The sequence below is a fragment of the Drosophila kikkawai genome, chromosome 3L, assembly GCF_030179895.1.
Source record: "Drosophila kikkawai strain 14028-0561.14 chromosome 3L, DkikHiC1v2, whole genome shotgun sequence".
In the NCBI taxonomy this organism is placed as follows: domain Eukaryota; kingdom Metazoa; phylum Arthropoda; class Insecta; order Diptera; family Drosophilidae; genus Drosophila; species Drosophila kikkawai.
The window spans coordinates 22505115-22531700 of record NC_091730.1 but is presented as its reverse complement, the minus strand read 5'-3'; the positions used below and the strand labels follow the sequence as shown (position 1 = coordinate 22531700).

Sequence of the window (26586 nt, the reverse complement as noted above, 5' to 3'; positions counted from 1 at the left end):
TTATCCTGAAATTGAGACAGGGAAATAAAGAAATGCTATAATATTAAGTGCGTAATTTTTTCTTCAAGAGTTACTAAAAAATTTAGGAAGTTGGTTGGTAACAAGGACTCATTATTATTGTAAAAAGTAGAAAATATTAAACTAAGTTTTGGATTAACAATAGTCTCTTTTCAGAATTTTTACCTGTATAAACTTTAGATATGATATAACCCTGCAACAAAAGAGTTCTTAATTTAATGCAAATAATTGGCACTACTTCAATGCCGCCGCCAACGAAAAACCAACAATTTTCTGCCAGAAAAACTCCCATAAATATCAGGTTTAACCCATAAGATCCACATTCAATGCCCATACCTTCCTAAATTTCAGAACATTAACGGGTGCCCACGATTCATTTGCATATCACTTCAGTGAGTAAGTGCTGGCGTTTTATTTCCACATTTTTACGTAGTTGATAGTTAATAGAATTTATTTGCACACATGTTCACATTGGACACACTACTTAGTCGAAGGTATATATATAAATATATTTACTTAACGGCAAAACCATATGCATTCTGTTTGAAAACGGGACACTCATTTTCGGGCGACACGCACATGGGGCCTGACTTTGACTCCTGGCCGAGGATAGGATAGGATTTTGGATTGGGTTGCGGAGCCGGAATTGGGCTGCGTTTGGAGCGACATATTTATTCTGCACTTGTTCGACATGTGTTTGGCAAATAGACGATAAGATAAATACAGGTAAAAATAAATGCATTCCAGACCGGCCAAGGGGCAGAGTCAGCGAGAGGACTTCAGCCAGCACTTTGGCGCAGATGACACAGAGAACTGACTCGACTTAGGCTACGCTCCTCAATTGGATAATCGCTATGTTTTATACAGACTAACCTAGGCTAACTCTAAATGGGTCTACACGTACATACTAGATCACGCGCATAGTATGCTTAAGCTTATATGGACTGATTTGGCATTCCACGGACTACCAATCTCTGCAAGGTCCCGGTTCGCAGCGGCCGAGCGGAGATCCCTTCCAGGCTGGGGATTGTGCAGGATCTCCGCTGGTGCAAAGTGGGCTCGAGTCTTGGGCACTACTAGTCTACGTCTACATCTACGTCTACGTGGTCAGTGGTTAAACCTGGACCGCCCCGTGCAGAAGATGAGCTGCGGCTACAATGGCCCGTAGATGGGCTCCGAGTAGAGCACGGCGGGCATCGAGTAGCTGTACGAGGTGGGCGTGTGCTCCGTGGGGGTACGCAAACTTGCCTGCTGGCTTCGCTTGCTGTGCCGCTTCAGCCTGGAAAATATTGAAATTTATAACAATGCATCCTTAATATCCTTTTAGATATGCTCACTTCTTCTTCAGGCAGCAGGCGGTGCACAAGGATACCAAGGCAGCTAGGCCTATGAGGGCTGCCAGGAAGACCAGCCATGCACCCGCCGAGGTGAGCATGCCGGCAAAGAGCGCCGCCGTGTGGGTTCTCCGCACAGAGCAGGACTCTACCTCGCTTACTCCGTAGGCGGCATACGTGTCGATGAGCTCCTGGCGCAGCTGCTGCGAGTTCATCAGCTTCTGCATCTCGTTGAAAGAGAGGGCAGCGCCATTCTTGAACATCTGGAAGCAGGAGCTGGTGGCGGTGAAGTCCAGACTCATGTCGGGTCGCGTGAGCACCTGAGTGTCCAAGACGTGCAGTTCCAGACCCAAAGGACGTAGTTTCTTTTGCAGCTGCTCCTGGAACAGCCGGATGTTGTGCTGGATCTCGTTGGGCGGGCGGGCGAACACAAACTTCAACAGAGACTTGTCCCGGATCACAAACACCTTGAGGTTGCTGTGGGCCTGGCGTTTCGGTTCTGCGGAATTGTTGGCCATCAGCCGCATCAGGAAATACCCATCTACGTAGTCGGCAAAGGAGCCTCCAGTGCGCAACTCCCCGGTTCGATTGTTCAGGGTGAATAGGTTCTGTAGATTTCCCACGGCCAGACTGCGGCTCCGCTTATAGAACTGCGGCACAAAGGTTACGTTTTCAATGGAGACCCCGATGGGCGGAGCCTCGGCATCCGCATCGCTGGCCCGCAGAGTGGTCACCACGGTATCGATGGGCACGTTTATCCTTATGCCCACCGTGGGATCTGGTTGCTCAAACTGCGGCAGGTTGTCGTCGATGTCCAGCACTCGGATGGCTATGCGCAGATGTGAGGCGTCCCGGCGATCGTAGGGATCTCCAATAAACTTGAAGCCAGGTTCGCCCAGTTTCAGGCACTTGACTGTCAGCGTGAAGGATTCAACCTGCTCCCGATCGATAGGCTTTTGGGTCTTGAGAATGGCCATGCTCTCGTTGTTCCGCTCGATGGTGAACAGCTGCTCGTTATTTCCCTCGATTATCACATAATCAATGGCCGCATTCTCGCCAAGATCCTCGTCCACGGCGGTGAAGTTACCCACAACAGACCCTGCGGGTTCCTCTTCTTTGACGGACATGGTCAGTGGTCCTTCATCCTTTTGAGAATATTTAAAAATATTATTTTAGAAAGCATGAGCAAGAAATATTCTTGTTGTACTTACAACTTCCCTGGCGAATCGTGGTTCGTGATCGTCCACATCCAGAACTGCTATCTGCAGGATTCGCGTTACGGACTGCTTGGGCTGTCCATTGTCACTGACTTCCAGCAGGATCTTGTACATGTTTTTGCTTTCACGATCCAACGATTCCCTGGTAGTTATTAGTCCCGAGTGGGCGTCTATGGCGAAGGCTTCCGCGTCCGGTGTATCCGGTAAAATTCGGTAGGTTATGGTTCCGGAGGGAGTGTTCTCGTCATCGGGATCGCTGGCAATCACTTGGAACACTGGAGCTCCAATGACAGCATTCTGAAAAGGCAAGGATCATGTTACTTAAGGGAATATATTCACAATCAAAAGCTTGCCCACCTCCGTGACATTCGCCATTTGGCCCACGCGGGGAGCCACAAAGTAGGGCACGCCGTCGTTGGCACTGACATCGCCAATAAAGATCTTAACATCTGTGTCTGTGGAGAGGGTCGGCTGCTTGGGCAACTGGTTTCCGTTGTCCTGGGCGCGCACAATCAAAACGTACGGCTCGGAGCGACCCTTGCCAGTGAGATTACGACGTGTGGATATCAGACCGCTCTTGGGATCGATCTTAAAGAGTCCGTTGGCCTCGCCCTCGTTCACCAGCTCGTAGTGCACCTCTCCTCCGAGTCCCTCGTCAGCGTCCAGAGCCTCCAGCTGAAGGACGAACGATTCGACCTGGGCGTTCTCCGGGATCACCGTACTGTACTTCTTCTGCGTAAACTCCGGTGCATTGTCGTTGACGTCCAGCACCTCAATCAGCAGATCCACGACACTCTGCTTGGCATCTGTGGGCCTGCCGGGCGAGTCCTCCGCCTTGATCTGGAGCTGAATCCTTGGGGTTCGCTCCCGATCGATTATTTGCCCGCTGGCCACAGTTACCTCCCCGGTGGCATTGTTGATATCGAAGAGCATGGCGTGCTCGCCCTGCAACGAGTAGATGATCTTGTGGTAGCCCAAGCGCTCGTCCCGCGCGTTGAGCACAGCGTCCTTGTCCAACGCTCTCACCCGGATCACTCGCTCCGGATGAGGCCGATTCTCAATGATGGTGGCTCTATAAGAGCTCTGCTCGAAGCGCGGACTGTTATCATTCACATTCTCCACGGTGATGTTGACCCGGCTGACAGTACTACGTTGACGATCGGCGCTATTGGCCCGCACCTGGAGTTCAAAGTCGGGACCGCTCTCGCCCAGAGCTTCGTAGTCCAGCCGCTTCTTGAGGATCACCTCGCCCGTGCGCTCTGCTACCTGGAAGTACTCCACTTGCTTGGGCTCCACCAGCTCAAAGGAGGTGATGGGTTGCCGGGTCACGGGATCCTCAGCCTGGAGAATGAACAGGGCGCTATCGATGGGCATTTCCTCCTTGATTTTCACATCGATTACGGGTCGAGAGCTGCTCCAGCCTGAGTTCTTGAACACGGGATTGGTGTCCTGGAAGGATTGCACATAAACGGTCACCTCGGTGGTATCCACCTGCCCTTCGGGATCCACCTCTGCATTAAGATCCCTCACTCCCACGGTGAAGATAATGATGGCGGCCACATCGTGACGGAGGGTGCCATTGACGAAGATCTCTCCAGTTTGACTGTCGACCCGGAAAGCCTCCTGCAGGCGGTAGTTGCTGCGGTTGGCAATGTTCACTCCCGCCTTGGTGGTGGCTGTCACGGGACCAACCAGTCCGTACTCTAGTCTAGAGTTTAGGTCCTTGTCGATGGCCTTGACTCGGAGCACGCTCTCACCCACAGCTGTCCTTTCGGAGACGTAGGCTGCATAGCTGGCCTGCTCAAACTTGGGACGCTCATCGTTGATGTCCTTTACATTTACGTAGACCGTAGTGGTGGCCGTCTCTGGAATTGGGATCCCAGAATCCACCGCATTAACGATGATCTCGAAACTGTTCATGTTAGAATCCCGATCGATGCGGGCTTGGGGTGACACTGTAATCAAGCCGGAGCTGTGGGGAAGCAAAATAATGTAAGTAAGGACATCCTTCATTGAGAAACCATACTCACAGTTCATCAATCTCAAAGTTATCATTTGCTCCCACAATCCTATAACGTAGCAGGCTGTCCAAACCATCTGGATCGTGGGCAGACACTGAGGTAACATTCGATCCGGCAACGGCATTTTCTGGTATGGAAACCCTGTAGCTTGGAGGACCAATTATGGGCAAGTTTTCCATGTTTTGGAAGTGTCCCCGGAATATGGGTCTCTGGTTGCCAGAGATGCCAACGCGAACCAGGACGCGTGTGGTGTTCGACAGAGGAGGAATTCCTAAATGACGAGGGACATTGTTAGATGTATTCCTTCAAGACATTGTTCTTAACTCACCAAAATCTGTGGCAGAGACCACCAGCTCATACTCCCCGCGTTCAGTGTCCATGGATCGAGCGGCCTTCTGGATGACAATCTCTCCTGTATCCGGCTCGATGCGGAACACATTTCCCGCTATGCTGTTCTCGGACACAATGGAGTACTTGACCCTGCCATTTCCCTGGGTGGGCCCGTCGGCATCGTGAGCGCGGACGAAGAACTGCGGCTCGAAAATGGCGGCTCCCTCGCGGATGGTGCGGCTGTACTCTCGGCTCTCGAAGCTGGGGTGGTTGTCGTTTACATCAGTGACTCCGATGAAGAGATTGGCATTGGACTCTCTTTGGCCACCATCGATGGCTACCACAGTGAGGCTATAGCTGCTCTGTTTTTCGTAGTCCAAGGGCTTCAAAAGGTAAAGACCTCCCGTCTCAGGGTCTACATAGAAGTTATCTGCTCCAAATCCCTTTAGAACATAGCGAACATGTCCAAACTCTCCGGAATCCGCATCGCTGGCTCTCACATGACCTATCAAGGCATCCACGGGGAGATTCTCGGCTGCAGTAAAGCGATAGGTGCCTTGTTCAAACACTGGGGCATTATCATTTGCATCCAGTAGATGAATTTCCACCCGGCACTTGGCCATCTCCACTCCCTTAACCGAAGCCACTAGATCGAACTCAAACTTCCGGAGCGCGGGATCTGGCACGTCGTAGTCCAAGCGACTGGCATTCAGGACTTTGACCACAACTGGTGTCCTGCCTAGAGCTTCAGTGGGTGATACAGCAAAGACACCGGCGGCATTGGCCACATCCCTCAAGGACAGTTGATAGCGACTGTTGTCGCCCATGTCGCGATCATCCACAAAGATGGAGAGTCCCGGCAGCGGCATCCCATTGGCCAGGTTTTCCGTAATGGAAACATTGAAGTGAGCGCCGCTGAATGTGGGTTGGTGGTCGTCCACATCTGTCACCACGATGGTCACCCGGGTGAGCGAATACTCAGCGGGAATAGCTCCATCGATCAGTTCGGTGGCTCTAATGGAGAACACGTAAACGCCGCCATTCTGCAGGATCTCAGCGTTCTCACGATCCAGAGGTTCCGAGGTGGTCTGCAGCACTGCAGTTCCGTCCCGAGGATCTCCGAAGGGGACCAGTTCGAAGTGCCCAAAGGGTTCGTCCTCCAGGGAGAGGAATATATCCCTCGGAATGCCTACATCCCCGTCCATGGCCTTGACCGTCAAAATGCTCACCCCGGCGGGCGTGTTTTCTGGCACAGTGGCGGAGTATGGGGCATTGGTGAAGACCGGCGGCTGATCCTGGATGTCAATCACGTTGATAGATATTGTGGCCAGTGAGGATAGGCGGTTGTCCAAGGCGCTGTCCGCAGCCGAGATGGTCATAATATACGAGGGACGACTCTCGAAATCCAAAGGTTGCTTCAGAGCCACTCTGGCGGTGTAGTTGCCATCGGAGATTTTTACAGCACGCACCTCGAAGATGTCGCAGATATCGTTCTCCTGGAAGAGAGATGGGTATAAGGATGAAATTGTAGTATCTGAAGAAATAATTGTTTTGTTGTTTAGTACCCACCTCGACGCACTTAATCTGGACCTCGGCATTGATGCCCTCATCCCGATCGACAACCACGATTGGTGGCTCGACATTCAGCTCGGCTCCCACGGGCAGGGATTCACTGACACTGGCGGTGTAGGGTCTTCCTAGGAACGTAGGCTGGTTGTCATTGTAATCTCGCACGGGAATCTCTCTTCGCTGGGACACGGTGTTGGGTTCGGTGCCGTAGATGCCCTCGTCGGTGATGCTAATGATTACCTCCACAGTGTCCTGGCTCTCGCGATCCAGCTCCTGGCGCAGGCGCACCACTCCCGTCTCCCTGTCCACCGAAAACACAGGTCCACTGATGCTGTACTTCAGGCGTCCGCCTTCTGGATCGTTGCCTGAAGGTGTAAGAAGAAATAATTATTTGAAAAGGTAATAATAATAAATAAAGTAATTAAAATATTTTAAAAAATTGTTAACCCACTCTATTAATTACCACTATCAAGGACTTTATTTAGTTAGCTTTTAAACACATATTATTTTGACCCTATTTATCTATACGTGTAAGCAGAGATCTCGTGTGTTTGCTGGCCGGAAAAAGTGTAACAAATTAGTTAGCGACGGTTTGTAGGCTTGCCGGTTTGTTGCCCTGTCGGCCAGATCGGTGTGTCCCGGTGTTTGACACGCTCACTGCTTTAATTACGGGTAATCCGAGACAGCGTCATAGGCTGTCACTTCGTGGAAGTCGTTCAGTAGTCCAAAGCCACCGCCGCCACTGCCACCACCTCCGGCATCGCCGCCTGTGTCTCATGTGGTTTATGTAAAAGCGTGTGAAAAATGCTAATTTGGTTCCCACAACTTTTCCAGTCGACTGCGGCTCCCCGGGCCCCTCTGAACTAACTGAAGTAGAGCAACTAGTTAGATAGTTGGGGTCCAACCCTAAGTGGATTGTGTCACTCCCGCAGCATTTTCTCTTTCCCTGCTAATAACAGGAAATATATCTACAAGTATTTGACTCGGGCAGCCGAAAAAATTCCGGCTTGGGGGCAACTGGAAATTGTTTTAGAAATTCTACCGAATCATTATTGTGGAGAGAAGAAAGAAAACAAATGAAGCCGAGAAGGGCCAACAAAAGAAAACATAGACCAATAAGCGGTGGTCGGGAAACTGCTTTTGCCAGCCAGATTTTTCAAGTTTGTGGCAGCAACGGGTCTGCGGTACACCGACAATTGCAGCACGACTGCCACAAACAAAACATGGCTCAAAGCGGGAAGCAAGAAGCGGGTAAAGCCGCTCCTCTAGCTCTAGCTACGGCTCCTACAGCTAACCCAAACATTCGGATAATACCTCCCCCGGGAACCCCCCGGTTATTGCTCTATTCCAAACCCGAACCTATTCCCATTCCCCTTTGGTTTGGCGCGTGAGTGACCATTTTAACTTTTCAATGTACATAATCATTTTTTTTTCGGTTTTGCTTATGCATTCTTGTTGCATGTGGGGTATATTGGGCTATATGTATGTATGTTATATTAACTGTACATTTTAATTCATTTCCCGAAGTAAATTTCATAACATAATTGTTAATTCTTTAAATATAAATAGGAAAAACAAATATAATCTTAGCAACTTGTAAATCAGATATTTCTAAATCCTCTAAAGGTTTATCAAGTAGATTTTTTATTCAGATTCATGAAAAATATATTTTGTCTTGTTTTTCTCTATAATTATGATAATACATTTTTTTATAAAGTCTCCCTTCTCCATTTTTTAGACCCCTTTAAGTGCAGGGTATCTGAAGAACCAACCCTACCACTTCCACCGATTCTCGCTTGTTTTCTCTTTATGAATTCTCGTGTTCGATCCGAGATGGTGTGTTCAATGTACATATGAGTGTGGTTTTTTGGGGGAAAAGTGGAAAAGCTGAATGAACACTGTAATTGCGTGTACGTGCTAGCTGTGGAAAAGCTTTCCTACACTTTTCACTTTGCCCAGCACAAGGGAGGATGTGACCCGTAATTGTTGTGGTTTCTGCCGCTGTTGCTGTTGATGCGGGAGAAATAATTTGTGATTTCATGCTTGGCAGAGCGTATTTGTTAATATTTTGGTTATTATTACACATGGAACAGTGGTTAATCCCAAACGAAGCGAGAGAAACGCCCGCCATGTGGCAACAATTGTTGGTTTATTTTTCGACTTTCAAAGAGCCGCAGTTAAATGGGAATGTCTATATGGTAAAGTGATAGGAGTTTCCCCGCCAAATTCCATGCAATTAAATCCTCAATTTTCGACACCCAGAGAAGGCTGAATCCCAGGGGACGCCACTGGAGTTATGCAACAGCGATTGGCACTCGGACTTGAGTTGCAGTCTCGGATTTTGTTGTGCCCGTTATGGCTTTGGCTTCCTGGACTAGACATATACGCCGCCGCGCCACGCCGCCGCCGCCGCCGATTTTTGCCTTATTTGACGCGCCGCCGCCAAATTATGAAAATAACGGCGCGCCGCGGCGCGCCGCTGGTGCGGCATCGGCGCAGCTTCAGCGCGGCCTTCAGTGTCATTGTTCTTTATAAAACTTAAAAAAAAAAAAATAACTCATTAAAATGGCCTTTTTGCCTTATTTGACGCGCCGCCGCCGCCGGTTCTTTCTGACTACTACGCCGCCGCCGCCGAGTCATTTTGACCTCTACGCCGCCGCCGATGCCTTTAACCATCGGCGTAAACCTCTATCCTGGACCCCCGTTTAGGCAGAGACCAATTTCCTCCTGGCCTGGCCTGGTCAGTTTTTTCATTTACCACTTGGCTTTTCCAAGGCACTCTTGATTTCAAACGCACCAAAGCAAACGTGTTTCGTATCTCACGGATGCCGCTTGCAAAACCAAAGCCAACCTGGTATGAGCCCGCCCAGTCTCTGTCTTCGCCTATATATCAGTTACAGATTCGGATGCAGATACAATACCAAAGCCATAACCCGGCCAGGCGGAGTCACTGGGCGAGCTGCGAGCATCATCCAAGGCGATTTGGCACACGCTCGGCAACCAGTTGAGACAATGCGCCATCTGATTATGAAGTTGCCGTGGCGCGGCATCGAATTGCAGGCAGACCTCTCGATGTCTACGAACTCGAATAGCAACTGCACATATATCTGGTTTATATATACCACTGTATCTCTGTATCCGTATCTGTGTTAGGGTGTCAACTGGCTGAGAGGCAGGTGCAAGTGGGACTTGGTTAAATCATAGTTTTAGGGGGAGTGTCTGAGTGCCGCCTTAAGTTTATTAAGAATTGAAGGGGAGTTTGTAATAGATATTTATTTGATAAATTGAGGAGTTTATAACGAGATATCTATGAGATTTATATGGGAAAATTGAATATAAATTCGTTTGTTTTACTATTTGATTAAGATTTAGAGACCAGGTCTAATTTATATATCAATTTAATTGAACTTAATCTCAACACCAACTTTAAACTTGGTTCTTCAAAGGAGAATGCTTTTTACAAGATTGTCCAAACGAACTTTCGATTGATTGCCACTCTCGTTCCGAGTAAAAGTGCACTTGCCATTCTCGAGCAAAAGTGGGGGCCATCTAATGGAAGCCATTACCATCACCATTACCATGCCGGCCATCGCCATTATCGGGGGGACTAACACTTATCGCTGGTGCTACGCACAAACGTGTTCAAATGCATTTCCGCCTGCCCGCCTATCAGATACATATGTATCTCCGCCTGCCTTTGTTTGTTTTTGTTTGTTAAGTGATTAGCAAACTGCATTCTTGGGCGAGCTAACTCCAAAAAACTGCAAACCAGAAACAGAAACTGAGAGAAAAAATATATAAGAGTAAATATATATGAATATCTTGTGTTTTTTCCTCTGAGGTTTATCGCGAATTCTTGTGGATCCGCAGTGCATATTTTACAGCATTATGCAATCTGCATCTGCGTGTATCTGTATCTGGCGAGTGTGAGATACGAGGGTGCTGGAAACGTGCGCGGCAGCCGCAAAAATCCAATACCCGGCCACAAGGTTGACCCGAAGTAGGTGGCCCACCCAAAGCCAAAGAGCTGGCCAAGAAATGAAAGTCAGCATTGGTAATTTGAGGTATGTTCAAAAGCCAAATTACAAAATTATTGAAGCCCGTTTTGGGGTGAAGTTTGAAGCTCAAATCGAAGTGGGGATACTCTATTGTCTTTGGTAAATATAGAGATAGTGTATATGATAATATTATAATCTTTTAATCTATTTTAAACTTTAAAGAACATTTTTTAAAAATATTTACTTGCAATAAATAAAATATAATTTAAGCTGTGTACTGATTGACTACCAGTCTTTGCTTTAGTTTATAATAAAGCTTTAAATAATAACCATCTAAGTTGCAACAAAATAACACAGGGCCTTCCCAGTGTTTCAATATTGATAGTATTTCAACAGATAATAATATAATATAATCTAGCTCCCATTATTATTTAAACTTTGTTACCAAACTCTAAACAATTTTTTGCACAAACGTTCGACAAAGAGATAAACAATTTAATGGGTTATTTGATAATTAACCCAAGATCGTGACTTACTCAAGATTTTAGTTTATCTTTTATTTATTTTCGGACAAATTTACCTAAACTCTGGGTACAACTTATCTTTTTGCTGCGAAAAATAAACTTTTAGGTGTTGAAGATAAAAGTTCTTTGGCCTAGTTAAGTATAGAGTAAATCAGATAATTAATAGCTCCCCTGATAGGCATTAATCAGCTGATCTTCCCACAGCCCCCTCTGGCTCTGAGCCATCTTTTTTTTCGGGCTAAAACAAAACAAACTGTTGCGAGTGAAAGGCATTGGCACAAACTGCGTGGGAATTGGGCTATTTGTGTACATTGTCTCGCTGCTGCAATGAAAGCCGTGAAGCAATTCCGCATAAAATTATGAAACGTGATGGCCCCGTACTCCCGTACTCCCGGTACTACACATGTTGATAAAATGTCGAGCATGCAATGTCAGCCAGCTATGTAGAACTCCCCCGCCAACACCTGTGGAACTTCTGGAGCACCAGCTACTGGTAGTAACAATCAAGAATAAGAGTGTAACCATATCCAATGTGACAGGTTTTAGGTATCAAAAGAGTATTAATTACTTATAAGAAATAGGGATTTAATTGGGATTTATATTTCTTTCTAGGGTATTAAAGTTGGACTAAAATAAACAAATAAATATTCTAGTAACTATCAAAGGAAAATTAGCCTTAAATGTTCCCCTCTTTTACTTTATGGAAACTCACCTTTCAGCTGATAAACTGGACTCCCCACGGGCGTGTTCTCCGAGAGACTGAACCGGGACATGTCGCCCGTGCCCGGGACAAACTGCGGCGGATGATTCAGCAGCTGGCCGGCGGCTAAGTTGGCCGACAGCAGCGGCAACAGCCACATCCATGGCGGCAACATGTTGCCGTGGCTAATTGCAGAGCCGTTAGCTATCCGTATCCGTTAGGTCCGAGTTTTCGATGGTGTTTACTCTAGTATTTAGCACATGTAGAACGTCGACACAGTTTTACTTTAGTTTTTCTTTAAACTTGGCTTCGTCTTAACTTTGATATTATTTATTTTATTCGCTCGTTCACGTTCTTGGACTGGCAGAAATGCAAAACAAACTGGGCTCATTTATTTGGCCAGAAACAATGATTTTTCAATGCTAACACAGCTATAGCTGCACCGCAACCGCCGCCCCCAGTTGGCCTTGTCTTCGAGCGAGAATGCCTGAGATTTCAGCTGATTTTAGCTGAGTCTGCGAAATAGCTTTGCTTTAGCCTTGGCGTTTGAACTTTTGCCAGCACTCGATCACATTCCACTAATGATGGGCCGCGAAAAAGGGAGAAACAAGGGGGAAACAAAAGAAATTCAGTCGCTGCGGGAGCGGTGGAATGGAGATTTCACTTTATGCACATGCGAAAAGTGGCACATGATGATGAGGCGGCTGCTGCTGGCCGCCAGTTCCGATCATTGGGCACTTCTTGGCGATTGGCAAATGTTGCGATGCGATGCGATCCGGTGTGATGATGGCTTTCTTTTCGCATATACACACGGACAAACAGACACACAGACACTAGGCGACAGAGACTAAAACAAATAAAGTCACAAAACAGACTGGTTCACAGGTATATCTCGCTCGCTGTATCTATGAGTTCTTGTTTTGGCCAAAAAAGAAAAGGAAAGACTGAGAGAGAGAGACAGGCGGAAAATGTAGGTAGAGAACGGCAACAAGGAAATGCGAAATTTTCAGGAAACCCAAGGGTTGCAGTGGCGAAAATAATAATTAACACTGCTGCGGAATGCCCATTTAAGCCGAGACTATTTCACTTTAAACGGGTATTTCGGTGGGACTCGCTTTTTGGCCAACAACGCACGCAAAAAACACACCACAACAACACACACGGGACCGCAAAACGGATGACGCCGAGTGACCGAAACTTGATCTTGCTCTTGTATCTTGTATCTCACGGATATGGCCGGTGCGGCTCACAGCGAGTTTAAAGCGCGACAACGTCTGGACGGAGCGACGCTCGCTTACCTTCTGGCCGGACTTACCTGTTGCCGCCGCCCGTTCTTGTGGCTTAGCCTCGGTGGGCGCTCTCGGCCGGAGAGCAGCTCGGTTGGAATACTGGTTTCGTGCCGATGCCGGTTCTGTTTTTGCGCACGCGCAATGAGATTGGCAATGAAAATGGTTCGAAAGCCAACGGAAAGCAGGCTTTTGGGCGCCTGGAAAAAAGTATTTTCATTGTAAAGCATAGGCTACTTTAGGTAGATGTTGAAAAACAAAAATTTGATTAATTTTTCTAGTTAAAAGAAATTTAATATATTTAATTAGTTTAGTAAACTTTAACGAATAAGACCTCTGTTTATTTTTGAAATACGTATTTATGTATGACATTTAATGTACCTAATTTTCATTAAACTTCCAACCAATTGCTAGAGGAAGGTGAAGACGTCATGGAGTAATATTGCTACACTAACTACATAAGTCTAAGTACAACTATAGTTAGTTAGAGGGCATCGTCCACCTGGAACTGTATCAGATCCTCGACGGGAAAGCGAAAGAGCGAGGCGGTCTGGGCCTCTGCCGCCAGCTGCTCGATGTTGGCGCTCTTCCCGTAGCGATAGTGCTCGTCGACGGGCGTCTTCCTGTAACGTTGGTGATGATCCTGCCGGAATCCCGAGAGGGAGGACCGATCCGGCAGCTCGGCCGCCACAATTGGATGCTCGAAGTCGATAAGTGGCACGTGGTCGCTGCGGGAAATGGAACTGGGGCGATTGGTGGTCGCTGGAAGCTGATTCTGCTGCTGCTGGGTTTGATTCACAGATGTTTGATGTGACTGCTGTTGCTGGGACTGACTGACGTTGCCACCCACTGCATGTCTTGGCTCAATGGGACTTGGCGGATTGGGAGGCGGAAGCTCATTCGAGTTTACTGCGTTCCTTTGCATGTTGTGGTTGTAGAAGGGATTCGTGGAGGCACGAATCGTGGCCGTTGGCTTCTGCTTGGGAAACACGTTCAAGTGAAGCATGATGGGATTCGTTTGGCTCTCCACCGGACCATGGCCCTGTCCTTGTCCGTAGATGCTATCGTCAGGAAGCGGCGGCGGAAACTTGTGCTGGTACAAGGCCTGCTGCTGGCTGAACCTGGTGGCCTGGTCAGGGAACACCATTGGGGCGGACTGCTGCGTGGGGAACTTGAAGGGCGTCTGCTGATAGAGGCCAGGATGCTGGCCGTGACCCATCTGGAAGGCCGCCGCCGTGGTGCCCGTCAAGGCAGCTGCCGAGGGCAGAGCATACTCCTGCTGAAAAGGATGGCGCAGCACCGAGGCGGGACGCGAGGGCGGAAGCACGGGATATATGTCCAGGTTGACCTTAAAGGGAACCCTCTTGTGTTGCGGCTGCCGGGTGGCGTTCAGGGCAAAGTGCTGCAGAAAAGGATCGGCCACGAAGTGTTGCTGGCTGCCGTGTTCCAACAACTGCTGTTGCAGCTGCTGCTGCTTCTTTTTCTTGTTCTTGGAGAGAGGTTTCCCATTGCCCACTACTGGCTGCATCGCCAGGAGATTGACGTCCTGCGGTGACCGGGGCTTGTAGGGATACAGCTGGTCGATGGCCACTCGCTGGTGGCTCGCGGGAGCATACCACTGCATGGACATGGGCATAGGCATGGCCATGGGCATCAGGGGCAGGTGACCCATCGGGATGCTGAACTGCATCTGCTTCTTGTGCCGCTTGCCGCGGAAGAAGTTCCCGATGCCGCTCGACTTGAGGTTCTTGAAGGTGCCGGCAATGTGCAGGCCCGTGGGCATCATCACCATTGGCGGGAGCTTGCTCGGCCCTAGACCTCCTCCAATGTGCAAGTGTTGCAGGATGTCCTGGATGTTGTTCAGCTCGGGACGCACAGCCTCGCCCTTGGTGAACTGCTCGGGCAGGGGGCCATCGTAGGGGAAGTGGAAGGGCTTGGGCTTGAACTCCTCCTGTGTGTTCTGTGCCTGTGTCTGTGCCTGAGCCTGACTTCGCAGAGCCCTGGTTCCCGGCGTCTCGGAATATTGACGCCTCAGCAGAGCCGTTGTGGGCGGTGGCGATGGTGATCCCAGGGACAACTGGGACATCTCCTGGGTGGAGAGACGTGGCGGGCGGGGCATCTGATCACGCAGCAGCCCCTTTAGAGGCGTCATGGTCGCCGAACGCCTCGGCAGACGCTCGTACACATGGGTGTCGTCCAGTTCGTGCGACGCGGTTGCGTGTGGCTGCCGTCGCGCTTTCGTGCGCCACGTCCCGTAGATGGGTGCGAGCTGGCTGTCGGCACGCTCCAATAAGTAGGCGGTTTCGCCACCAGCACCAGCTCCAGCTGCCGCAGCTCCTCCTCCTCCTCCACCTGTCGATCCAGCTCCCTGCACCGCCTGCATCTGCTGGAGATGCAGCTGCAACTGGTGCTGCTGCTGGCGGAGATACTGCTGCTGCTGCTCGTGCTGTAGCTGCTGCAACTTGGCCCTCATCTTCTCGATATCACTGTCGCTCTCCGACTGCTCCCACTGCTCCGACTCCTTGGTGGCCGGTGACTCCTCGACGGAGGACTCAATGTCGTTAACGGACTGCGACTGCTGCTGAAGCAGATGTGGCTGCTGATATAGAGTGGCTGCGGAGGCGACCTTGACTACCACGAGAGACATCTGCCAAGGAGAGGATAGTTTTGTGAGAGAGGAGAGTTTTTGTTTATAATTTATTAGATTTTAAAGTAGTTTAAAGGGTTAATGATGGATCAAGCTATGTTATTTTAGAGATTATAGACTCACAATTGTGCAACCCAGGATCAGACCCATTATCTGCCGCCCGCCGCTGTTAGATCCTTGATCCAGCCTGGACCGGGTTTCACTTCTGGTGTCCCTGTCTCCTTGTCCTTGTCCTTTTCCTTGTCGTTGTCTTGGGGCTGGCGTCATGGACATCTTGAGGTCTCCGAATCGGGACCGCTCGGCTTGCCTATCGCTGGGTGAATGTGGACACGGGCCTCTGCCACATCGCGGATCGTGGCGATGACTGAGTGCAGCCGGGCGCTGGCGGCGCCTAAAAAGCAGCGATTATATCGCCGGAGCGCAAGTGCAACAGCTTAATTAGAAAGTTTGATAGAGTTTGGCTGCGAAAGCAAAACGGCCGACTGCAGACAAATAAATTAATTGCTCAGGCGAATTCGTGCTGCGAGGCTTTGAGTGGAAAAGAAAGAGATATTAAAAAACGCATTGACCATGAAAATCTGAAGATCGCAGCGAAGTAACTAGAAATTGCAAGGCGAAGGCAATAAATCCGAAGTGGTTATGCTCTGACAGGGGCATTTTAATGGATTCTAATTTAAGGGTTCTGTATAGAACCAGTGAAAAGGAAAATTAGCTTGAGAAATAGTTTCAGAATTCGAAGAACAGCATTAAGTAAAGCAATTTATTTTTTTAAGAATATATTAACTAGAAATAACCAGAATTACATAATTAGTTTTAATTGTTTGAATTTATTGTTTAATAAATACGTTTTTAAGTAAAGTTATTATAAGAAAAATTAAAAACCCTAAGGATAAAATTCATAACTTAGACATTTTATTTGCGATTTTTTTGTTTTTTTACCTATAAATTTATTCCCAGCTAGTGTTCTTATTATTTTAAAAGAAACATAATCTCAATACTTAACCAGAAGTTAAAATTTAAAACCTGGAAATACCGTTTGTTTCTAGTTTCCTTTTACGAAAATATTTTCTCTAGTCCTTGTTAAATGTAAATATAATTAGCAACGAAAAACGTCACCCGTTTTACATCCTCATTATTGTGTTAACCAGCAGAGATTAAAAGTGAATGTCAATGTTTATGGTCTTAACCTGCACCTTCAACGTTTTATTGCCTTTGAGCAACAAACTCCTTAGCATAGTCGTAAAAACCGAGTTGCATGAAAACTACCCAAAGACGTGTGTGGCTAACAAGAGCACCAGATCTCCCGGACATGATATGCTCCCATTTCCCTGTTGTCGGAAGAAAAAACGGAAAGGAAAATGGTTGGAAATACTTTAAATATGTATTTTATTGTTGAGGTTTATAGAAATCAAAATAAATGCCACAATTTCTCCCGCTTCCCAGCTGACAAAAACTTATTTTATTGTTATGCGTTTCAGCAATGCAAGTGAAGTGAAAAGGGGAAGCTTTAGAATTGGAATTAAATTTTAAAATTATGATTAAAATTGAATCGTGTGGTTAAATTTATGTAAACTTCAAGTGATAACTTTCTTAAAAGTGTTATAATTTAATTTGTAACCAGGCAGGAAACTCTTATATTTTTAAAAATTAAATAAATAAAACTGAAAGTCAAATTAAAAACTTAACTAGAAGTTCACCTTACGATATTTGTAGGTTTAAAACTTAACTTCAAAGTTCATGTTTAAAATTGTATATAACAATTAATGATTACGTAGTTACTTAAAAGGATTGTAAATTTTCTTTAAACTTCAGCGGATAACCTTCTTAAATATTTTATAATTTAATTATTAACCATGCAGGAAACTCATATATTTAAATATTAAATAAATAAAACTGGAGGACAAAATAAAAACTTAACTATAGGTTAAGCTTACGATATATGTGGGTTCAAAACTCAATAATTCCACCAATTAAAAACGCTTGAATATATTCGAAAAACTTATTTTATTGTTCAGGTTTCAGCAATCCGAATAAAGGGTTTATTTAATCGTAATATAGAGCTATATAGTCTTGAGCTGGCGCCCGTCACAGGCGACGGCGCCCATCGATCGTAGCGTGGTAACATAGAACATAGCAAGAGTTGGATAGAGACTGTTAGCTGTACGAGCCGTACTGGTACTGGTACTGCCCTCCAGCCAGCGATCCCTGACTGTGCGGGCAGGCATTAATTACATTACAAAAATAAAATAAAAACAAACAGGTGTCGTCCTTCCGGACTCGTGATCGTGTGACGTTAGACTGTACGAGTATGACTAGACCAATCTAGCCCTGGACAAGTGCCTGCTACTGCGATGCTAGACGGAGACGGAGACGGAGGGGGGAGCACCTCATCGCCCTAGAACTCGAAGGGGATGCTGGGGGGAGGGTACTGGTAGCCCTGGTGCTTGGTGGTCTGAGGCACGTAGGGGGTGGTCCTCACGGTCACCGGTGGCACATACTGTGTCGTCCTCACAGTGGGGCGTGGCACGTAAGGAGTGGTCCTCACGGTGGGCGGTGGTGGCGGGCGGGTCGCACGGGTGGTGACTGGGGGCAGGTACGTGGGTGGGGGAGTGGGAGGACGGGTTGGGGGACGAGTGGGTGGGCGAGTGGGTGGTGGCGGCGGGCGCGTGGTGCGCACAGTCGGGGGTGGCAGGTACGTGGTTGGGGGACGAGTGGGAGGGCGAGTTGGCGGCCTGGTAGGTGGCTGAGTGGTGCGCACTGGAGCACGGGTCGTGGCACGAGTGGTCACTGGAGGCAGGGGCTTGTTGGTGGGCGGCAGATAGGTGGGGGCGGGGGTGGTCAGCCTACGGGTGGTTGGAGGCGCGGTCGGGGGGCGAGTTGGTGGGGGAGGAGGACGCGTGGTGCGCACAGTTGGGGGTGGCAGGTAGGTGGTTGGTGGCCTGGTAGGAGGACGAGTTGGTGGCCTAGTGGGCTGGGTGGTGCGCACAGTTGGGGGTGGCAGATAGGTGGTTGGCGGCCTGGTTGGGGGACGAGTTGGGGGACGAGTTGGTGGCCTCGTGGGCGGCTGAGTGGTACGCACTGGAGCACGGGTGGTCACTGGGGGCAGTGGCTTGTTCGTGGGCGGCAGATAAGTGGGAGCGGGGGTCGAAGCGCGGGTAGGAGGCGGCGGTGGCCTGGTAGGAGGCTTGGTTGGTGGCCTAGTGGGTGGCTGGGTGGCCCTCGTGGGAGGACGAGTTGGTGGCTTGGTGGGTGGTGGCGGAGGACGAGTGGTACGAACCGTCACGGGGGGCAGGTAAGTGGGAGGAGGTGTTGGTGGGCGTGTTGGGGGACGAGTGGGTGGCCTTGTGGGAGGAGGAGTGGGTGGGCGGGTTGGTGGTCTGGTAGGTGGCTGTGTGGTGCGCACAGGAGCACGAGTGGTCACTGGCGGCAGAGGCTTGTTGGTGGGTGGCAGGTATGTGGGAGCGGGAGTGGATGCACGGGTTGGGGGACGGGTTGGGGGAAGGGTTGGTGGACGGGTGGGTGGTGGAGGAGGACGGGTGGTGCGCACAGTCGGAGGTGGCAGGTATGTGGTTGGGGGACGAGTGGGAGGGCGGGTTGGTGGACGAGTGGGAGGGCGAGTTGGCGGCCTGGTAGGTGGCTGAGTGGTGCGCACTGGAGCACGGGTCGTGGCACGAGTGGTCACTGGCGGCAGGGGCTTGTTGGTAGGTGGCAGGTAAGTAGGAGCCGGTGTGGTCAGCCTACGGGTGGTGGGCGGCGCAGTCGGGGGGCGAGTTGGTGGGGGAGGAGGACGCGTGGTGCGCACAGTCGGGGGTGGCAGGTAGGTGGTTGGTGGCCTGGTTGGAGGACGAGTTGGTGGTCTAGTGGGCTGAGTGGTGCGCACAGTTGGGGGTGGCAGATAGGTGGTTGGCGGCCTGGTTGGAGGACGAGTTGGTGGCCTCGTTGGTGGCCTCGTGGGAGGCTGAGTGGTGCGCACTGGAGCACGGGTGGTCACTGGAGGCAGCGGCTTGTTCGTGGGCGGCAGATAGGTGGGAGCCGGAGTCGAAGCGCGGGTAGGAGGCGGCGGTGGCCTGGTAGGAGGCGGCGTCGGGCGACGAGTGGTCACTGGCGGCAGTGGCTTGTTGGTAGGCGGCAGGTAAGTTGCCGGGGGACGGGTGGTTGGTGGCCGAGTTGGTGGCCTGGTTGGAGGAGGAGTCCTTGGTGGCGGCGGTGGTGGGGGAGCACGGGTGGTCACTGGCGGCAGAGGCTTGTTCGTGGGCGGCAAGTAGGTTGGAGCCGGAGTGGTCGGCCGTTGGGTGGTCCTTGGTGGTGGAGGAGGAGTCGGGCGACGAGTGGTCACTGGCGGCAGTGGCTTGTTGGTGGGCGGCAGGTAAGTTGCCGGGGGACGGGTGGTTGGGGGCCGAGTTGGTGGCCTGGTTGGAGGAGGAGTCCTTGGTGGCGGCGGTGGTGGCGGAGCACGGGTGGTCACCGGCGGCAGAGGCTTGTTGGTGGGCGGCAAGTAAGTGGGTGGCGGCCTCGTCGGAGGACGAGTGGGTGGCCTGGTCGGGGGAGGAGTGGGTGGCCGAGTGGGCGGCCTGGTGGGAGGTGGGGAGGTGGTGCGAGGCGGCAGCTCGAACGGCACTTTGGGCTCCGGGTAGAAGTATCCCTCGGCGGCACGAGTTTTACGCTGTAAGTTGGGGCGAGGAATGAGTTGCTGGAGGATCTGGGACAGAGCTTAGAATCTCTTACCTCATGGGTGTCGGCCGATGCGGTGGCCAGAGCCACAGCGCAAAGCGCCACGACGAACAGTGCACTTCTCTGTGGAGAAGAGGAAACAAGACTTTAATATTTCTATTTAAATTTATGAACCAATATGTAATCACGCCAAAAACGATTATAATCTTGCTTTAATACGAGTGCTAATTATTTAAGTTTATTCTTTGAATTAATAAATTATTATTATCATCACATTTAATTTTCTTCTTCTATTAGCAGTATCTTCATCAATCATTCTTAATGTATATTTTTTATTATCTCTTTTAAGGTAATTTCATGTCTATAAAGGAGTAGTATATTTCGCAGAGAATGTCTTTTTATCCCTAGGATCTGTTTCGTTTTTAAGAAACCTTGTTGGCTGCATTAATTTCTAGTGCAGGTGGATGGCTTTATTGCTGTTTTGAAGGTGGCAAGATTAACGACTGGCTCTAACAATGTGATTGCGACTAATCGATCGCCTTCTAGGCTAATCGCCTCTTCACGCTTCGTGGCAACTTGGCCCGGTTCCGACACTATATCTCCATCTTCATCTTCATCTCCAACACCAACTCCAAGTTAAAATCCGAGTCCATCACCGACCCCAACGCCGATGGCCTGCAGTTCAAAACTGTGGTAAAGTTCAGCCAGAGATCGGTCGCAGACGCCGCATTAGCATAATGCATTGAAAATCACCCGAAATGTTAACACAGACATTCAACTTTGACAGGCATTAGCATCTCTAGGTCAGGCCGTTGTAAATTTGCAGATTGGCTCGATTGAAACACAATGCTAATGCAGACAAGAGATAAATACGCGCTCTGGAGTCGAGGAAGCAGCCCCTGAATTATGGCTTCCGACGAGGCGAGTTCATTTGCATTTTTGTCGCCGCAGTTTCGGCAAGGTCATCGCTAGTTAATGAAAGTGCTCATCGCTGGTCGATGAGCTCAATTAATTGGGCAGTCGATAGCTGTCGGAGGAGAATTTTCGTGGGTTTTATAAATAGCCGATTATGCCAGAAACCGGCCCGGATCCGGCGAGACCCGTTCTAGCCATGATTATATAATAATCAGCCAAGACGGGCCATAAAACTAGTGAGAAAATCTGAAGTCGCCTGCCGAAATTAGCATACGCACCGCCATAAAAAAGAGTCTGCCTCGGGTGTCGTTTATAACCAAATCTGTTAGATTATAGCCACTACCTCCAAATGCGGCTGGGACTACATTGTCTTCTTTTTCCTTTATTATATGTGCTCGAGCGCCTCCGAGTGTTTGCTAATTTCGAGAAATATTTGACTTTTGTATGTAAATGATTTAAAATAATTTATGCTAATGAACCTGAACTTTTGGCTGTTCTAACTCGTTTCAAATATCACAATTTCGCTTAGGAATTCGAGAGACAAATCGGGTTTGACTTATGGCAGGTAGCGAGGAGTCTGAAAGCCGAGAAAGTGAAAGGACTATATAAAATACATATTATTTCTACCAAAAGTTGAAGTAACCCGGTTTCCCTTGGCTGTTCATTATGCTAATTGGCGACTAATTAATCCGATTCACACCGCTTCGAGGGCAGAGCCTCAATGCCAAAACTTCGGGGCAATTAAATTGGTCCAAAACTGTGAGAGACTCTGCCAACCTGTGAGAGAGATTTAGCACCTGTGAATAACCCTTACAGCTGTTCTTCGGCAACATTGTCGCCGCCCTCAATGGCAGCATCTAGAATATGACTTAAGGCAAACGTTTTTATGGCTCTTTACCTAATTACGCCAATCGCAAATTGCCACTCGCAAATGTCAGAAGCAAAAGCGAAAATTATGGAAAAAACAAAACAAGTTTTAATTTCATCTTCAGCCATGTCAATGCTGACATAGAAACGGCAGCCCGAATGCCAGAATGCACATGCAGCTGGTCCATCCTAATGACTTAATACGCAAATGGCCAAGGCGATTCAAGCAGTCGGACGTGGACACCGTGGGCGGCCACCACGGCGTATGCGTAACATTGCACCCGATGGCACTTGCTCAACAGATACAGAGCTACGGGGGTACAGAGTACAAAGATACAGATACAGATCCGCTGGCTTAAATGTCAACTGGTGGGCAGCTGGTCAGCGGGACTGAGATAGCCCCGGTCTGGACCAAAACTGGACCCTCGTCGAAATGTGAAATGCAAATAGATGGCGATTGAATTGGAACTGCAGTCGCTTTGGCAATTTATTTGCTTTTTCTTGCTGTTTGCGGTGCTCTTGCGGGAAATTTGTGTGGCCCTTGAGTGCACAGGGGAAAAACCACAGACAGTGCCCACAAAATGTAACATACATTTTTGCTATTATAAGTAAAGAAGACTATAATGTTAAAGGAAAGGTAGAAGATGACTGTTAGACTTTGGAAATTAATTTAGGCAACGAAATATTTGTTATAAGATTTATATTATTCCAAAAGTTGCTTGAATAATAATTATACGGTAAAGATATATTTATGGTTTCATATTTTGTTCTTTCCAAATAATGCATAACTGTATCCATTATTTGTAATTTAAATATTATAGATATCAAATTTTAGGCTTATTTTTTTGCAATTTTAAATGGTTTTAAGATTTTACAGATCTTTTAATAAAAAAAAAATATATTAGATATAGAATATAGAATACACAAAGTTTAGTTTTAATATGTAGAAAAATGTCATTGCAAAATATAATTCAACATTATCATATTTAGCGACAAACTTTAAGTAATTAAATCTTCAAAAAACTCGTTAAATCATAGTTACTCGTTAAAAAAATATTTACATATATATCTTACAAAGAAAATAAATCCTTTGCTTTTAAAACATATTTAAACTGTTTTTAAATCGCAAAAATTAACGACTGAATTCTTAAGGTTGTGGAATATATTTTGATTATCAATTTAACACATATTAAAATACATTTATATTTTAAAAACTCAAGACTTTGTTACGTGATTTTAGGATCTCTTAATTGGCAAACTTTTGTATGTTTACTCTCTTGATTTGATAGATATTTTTCAAGCTTCAATAACTGATAGTTTTTCCCTGTGCTTCCCACTGTTTCCTTTTGCGAAATGTCTTGTTTGTCTTCACACCGAGAGGGACACTTGTTTCAGTATATTTTTCTTGTTGCACTTTGCACACGATCATTGTTCGTTTTGGGGCAGAGATTACGTTAGATTGGACGGGGAACTGAGAACTGGGAACTGGGTTCGGTTACCATGGTGTACACTTTCGGACTGCTACGAGTGGCTGTTGTATTGGGTAATCCTTTGCTGGTGCGTGCGCTTAATCCTGGCGGACGTGGAGGAGGAAGAGGTGAAGACGCGACCGATCGTATCAAATTCAATGGGCGATTGAATTTGATCGATGCCAAGCTAAGTTGGTTTAACTTCTAGGTCGAGTGTGGAATACCAACTAAAGCATCAAAACGTGTAGATTTTCTATATATACTCGGACGCAGCATCTGCCCGCCCGCTGTCGGCGCTGGCAGCGGCGTCTTCACCTGGGCGACAGCTGTTAACACTCGGCCAAAAAGCCGAAATCGAAAGCGTTTTGGCCAGATGAAGATGCGCCAACTGCGAAGTCGACAGCGACCGCGACGGCGACCGAGGCTCAGACTGGCTGACCAGGCCAGCCAACCAGTCTGAGTTGTTTGTGTTTGATGTTTGTGAGTTAACAGCCAGATAACATGGCTAAAACAAAAGCACCTAGTAGATCGAAGTGCGGCCCAGCAATTATGGCAGAAGACAGGCAGCGAGCAACCGGTGGCCAGCGCCCGCTCTTATTGGCATTTCTACTTAGCCAGCAAATAATTTTGGCAGAAGTCTCTTTGGCGAGTGTTAAACACGTTGTCGTGCAGCGTTTAATTTGGCCGATTTGGTACATTCGGCGGTAGATTTGGTAAACTTGGTAAATTGGGTCCCCCGGCCAGCTACCGAGCCGCTGAGCCACCGAAATTTCATCAATCGCCGCTGCGCGACAGCCGAGAGATGCGCGCTGCGAGCCAAGCCAAGTCAAGGCTCCCATCGAAGCTTGCCAAGGCAAATAAGACTCGGGAGCAGCGAGATCATCATCAGGCGTTGGCTAATGGCAATTACCCAGACGCGGTCAGGTCCCCAGGCCTACACATGCAGTGCAGGGGTATGCACTAAGAGAAAAATATTTTATTTATTGAGTCGAACGTAACTTACCCAAAAATGTACTCATTATAATTTGAAAATGCTTCCAAGCTATGAAACTTTTATTTATTCATAATTTCTATTTATTGACACTAAAAACAAAATATTGTTTATTAAAATTTAAGGCAAGTAAATATTTTGAACCTTTATTAGCCTTAAAAATGTATTTAAATAACAACCTCATATTTTTGTTTTCTAATATTGATCTGAAACTGTTTTTAGTTCCAACACTTTTCGCTTAAAAGTCACACTTTTTCTCCGGGTGTGGAAAATTGAACCGGTTGACTGGGCCAAAAAGGCCCAATGCGTATGGGGTCAGCAGCTGGAGTTGAATGTTAAGGTAGGCTCATCTCGGCGCATCTCAGCTCGACTCATCTCTGACTCCTCCGAACGAATGACCTTTAAACGCACACAACTCGGCGATCTGCGATCTGCGAACAGCAATCCGCGATCGGCGCGATCTTGCGAAGAAGCTGCATTCTTCGAGCGACACCCAAACGGGTTTCGCCAGCGTTTGTCATCGCCTGCAGTTTGTATTTCGTCGCATTTCGTTTATAATAACTAGAATTTATTAATTTTCGAAGTCACGCCAAGCTTTTAATGAACCAATCAGAGTGACACCCACTGACGGGACGGAGTCATGAGCCCGGCCGGCCCAAAATAGAAGTATGACTTTGAACTCTTTCCAGAGGCCAGAGGTGCGTGGTCAGCCGTTCAGGGTCTGCTAATGCTAGAATCTCTCACTAAAAGATGTACTATAACTCAGACGGAAGTCACCCCACTTAGTGGACGGTGGAACAATTAATTCTCGGCGGCCGTTTATTGCACAATCCGGCGGTGAGAAACCTCCGGCTGGCCACCTTTTCGGGTCATAACTTGCTTCGCACATCCCCGCCGAAGCGAACGCCAAAGGCAATGACACTTGACGACGACTGCTGACATTTCAAATTTGTCATTGCGGATAACTGAAGCGTCTTCGTTGTTTTTATTATTTTTCCCCCTTTGATTTTTCTATTTTTGCCAGCATGGAAAAGCCTTATTTTGTCGCATCATCGGACATTGCAGCAAGTGATTATTCAACAATTGTTTTCAAGCGAGAATCGATTGAGATTTTGGACTCCGACGAAGGACGAGTGAAGTCCATGACTTGCGCTCGTTCTTAGCCGCATTCTGAACCGGTTACTCCTCAGCAGAATTCAAGATATTGTTGTGGATCTAGAAGTAGTTTTAGAGGGGTTTTTTATTCGAATATTCCTCGCCTTTGTCTCCGGGTGCGGAAATCATGAATATGATATTTAGATTCGCTTTCAGCTTTATCACCGACAAAGATCTCATCTTGGAGCTATTTCCGAATGGCGTTGCCAACACTGTCTTGTTAATGGTATCTGATAGAGTCAACTGGCCTGAACTGAATCATCAGAAAACCCAAGAGTAGAAGGTAAACATAAATCACAAAGTTTACTGCAGTTTTTCTTCCAACAAAAAATACTTCTGCCAAAATCCAGCATTTTTGTAAACAAATATTTAATTTTGTTTGCAAAGCTATTTCTTTTGGTTTTTTTGTGTAGTTTTTTGGTGGAATTTTATACCTTAGTGCTGAGCATTTTTAAGGGGCTTAAATGTTAACACAGTTTTTGTGGAGAGTAATTTTAGAATCTTACATTGACATTTGACTTGGACTCCTTAAAAACTACTGTCAAAACTAGAGAATTTAGAAATTGAGAAAGATTAGATCTAAGTAGTTTATTTAATTATTTGTGAATATTTAAGGATGTATGATATTAGCATTTAAAAACGTAACAAAAACTCTTTTTATAAGCTCCATTCAGGCTGCCTAGAACAGTTTCTATAAAGCTTCTACCCATTCAGGTAGAGACCACAGAGGCTTATCTAATCCCAGACCAAATTAAATACCCTCACGCACGGGCCATTAAAATTGAAATCAAGTCTCGAGGAGACACCGAAAGATACATAGTAGATATATCTTGAATTGTATATAATTCAGCCGCAAATCGGCTAATGAAAAGTG

The 26586-nt window shown here is 47.7% G+C and overlaps 3 protein-coding genes across 6 annotated transcripts; all 3 read right to left on the bottom strand.

Annotated features, from left to right (window-relative positions):
- Positions 1-427: 427 nt before the first annotated feature.
- Positions 428-13011, bottom strand: Cad74A (cadherin 74A). 3 transcript variants are annotated; one of them, XM_017170927.3, is made up of 9 exons: positions 12940-13011; positions 11724-12071; positions 6490-6854; positions 4919-6416; positions 4600-4861; positions 2927-4541; positions 2564-2866; positions 1356-2497; positions 428-1297 (listed from the first exon to the last, which is right to left on the bottom strand). In XM_017170927.3, the coding sequence occupies exons 2-9, from the start codon at positions 11884-11886 to the stop codon at positions 1171-1173; spliced, it is 5475 nt and encodes a 1824-aa protein (XP_017026416.1). In that variant the 5' UTR covers positions 11887-12071; positions 12940-13011; the 3' UTR covers positions 428-1170. The 3 variants fall into 3 exon arrangements, with proteins under 3 accessions (XP_017026416.1, XP_017026415.1, XP_070141389.1); XM_017170926.3 differs by having other exon boundaries at positions 12846-12998; XM_070285288.1 differs by having other exon boundaries at positions 12859-12998.
- Positions 13012-13409: 398 nt separating this feature from the next.
- On the bottom strand, positions 13410-24758 carry LOC108077473 (uncharacterized). Of its 2 annotated transcripts, XM_070285770.1 has the most exons (4): positions 24570-24623; positions 16838-16972; positions 15768-16172; positions 13410-15644 (listed from the first exon to the last, which is right to left on the bottom strand). In XM_070285770.1, the coding sequence occupies exons 3-4, from the start codon at positions 15915-15917 to the stop codon at positions 13482-13484; spliced, it is 2313 nt and encodes a 770-aa protein (XP_070141871.1). In that variant the 5' UTR covers positions 15918-16172; positions 16838-16972; positions 24570-24623; the 3' UTR covers positions 13410-13481. The 2 variants fall into 2 exon arrangements, with proteins under 2 accessions (XP_070141871.1, XP_070141870.1); XM_070285769.1 differs by lacking the exon at positions 16838-16972 and having other exon boundaries at positions 24570-24758.
- On the bottom strand, positions 17722-23783 carry LOC108077474 (uncharacterized). The gene is made up of 3 exons (XM_017170793.3): positions 23597-23783; positions 20370-20438; positions 17722-20307 (listed from the first exon to the last, which is right to left on the bottom strand). Exons 1-3 carry the CDS (start codon positions 23597-23599, stop codon positions 18040-18042), a joined length of 2340 nt encoding a protein of 779 aa, XP_017026282.3. The 5' UTR covers positions 23600-23783; the 3' UTR covers positions 17722-18039.
- Positions 24759-26586: the final 1828 nt, after the last annotated feature.

Coding starts and splice junctions, on each gene's coding strand:
- Cad74A (XM_017170927.3), bottom strand. CDS start 11,886: ATGTTGCCGCCATGGATGTGGCTGTTGCCGCTGCTGTCGGCCAACTTA. Junction 6,855..11,723: donor TCCAGTTTATCAGCTGAAAG/GTGAGTTTCCAT, acceptor TTACACCTTCAG/GCAACGATCCAGAAGGCGGA. Junction 1,298..1,355: donor GCCTGCTGCCTGAAGAAGAA/GTGAGCATATCT, acceptor AATATTTTCCAG/GCTGAAGCGGCACAGCAAGC.
- LOC108077473 (XM_070285769.1), bottom strand. CDS start 15,917: ATGTCCATGACGCCAGCCCCAAGACAACGACAAGGAAAAGGACAAGGA. Junction 15,645..15,767: donor TGATCCTGGGTTGCACAATT/GTGAGTCTATAA, acceptor TCTCCTTGGCAG/ATGTCTCTCGTGGTAGTCAA.
- LOC108077474 (XM_017170793.3), bottom strand. Junction 20,308..20,369: donor CATCGGCCGACACCCATGAG/GTAAGAGATTCT, acceptor CCCAACTTACAG/CGTAAAACTCGTGCCGCCGA.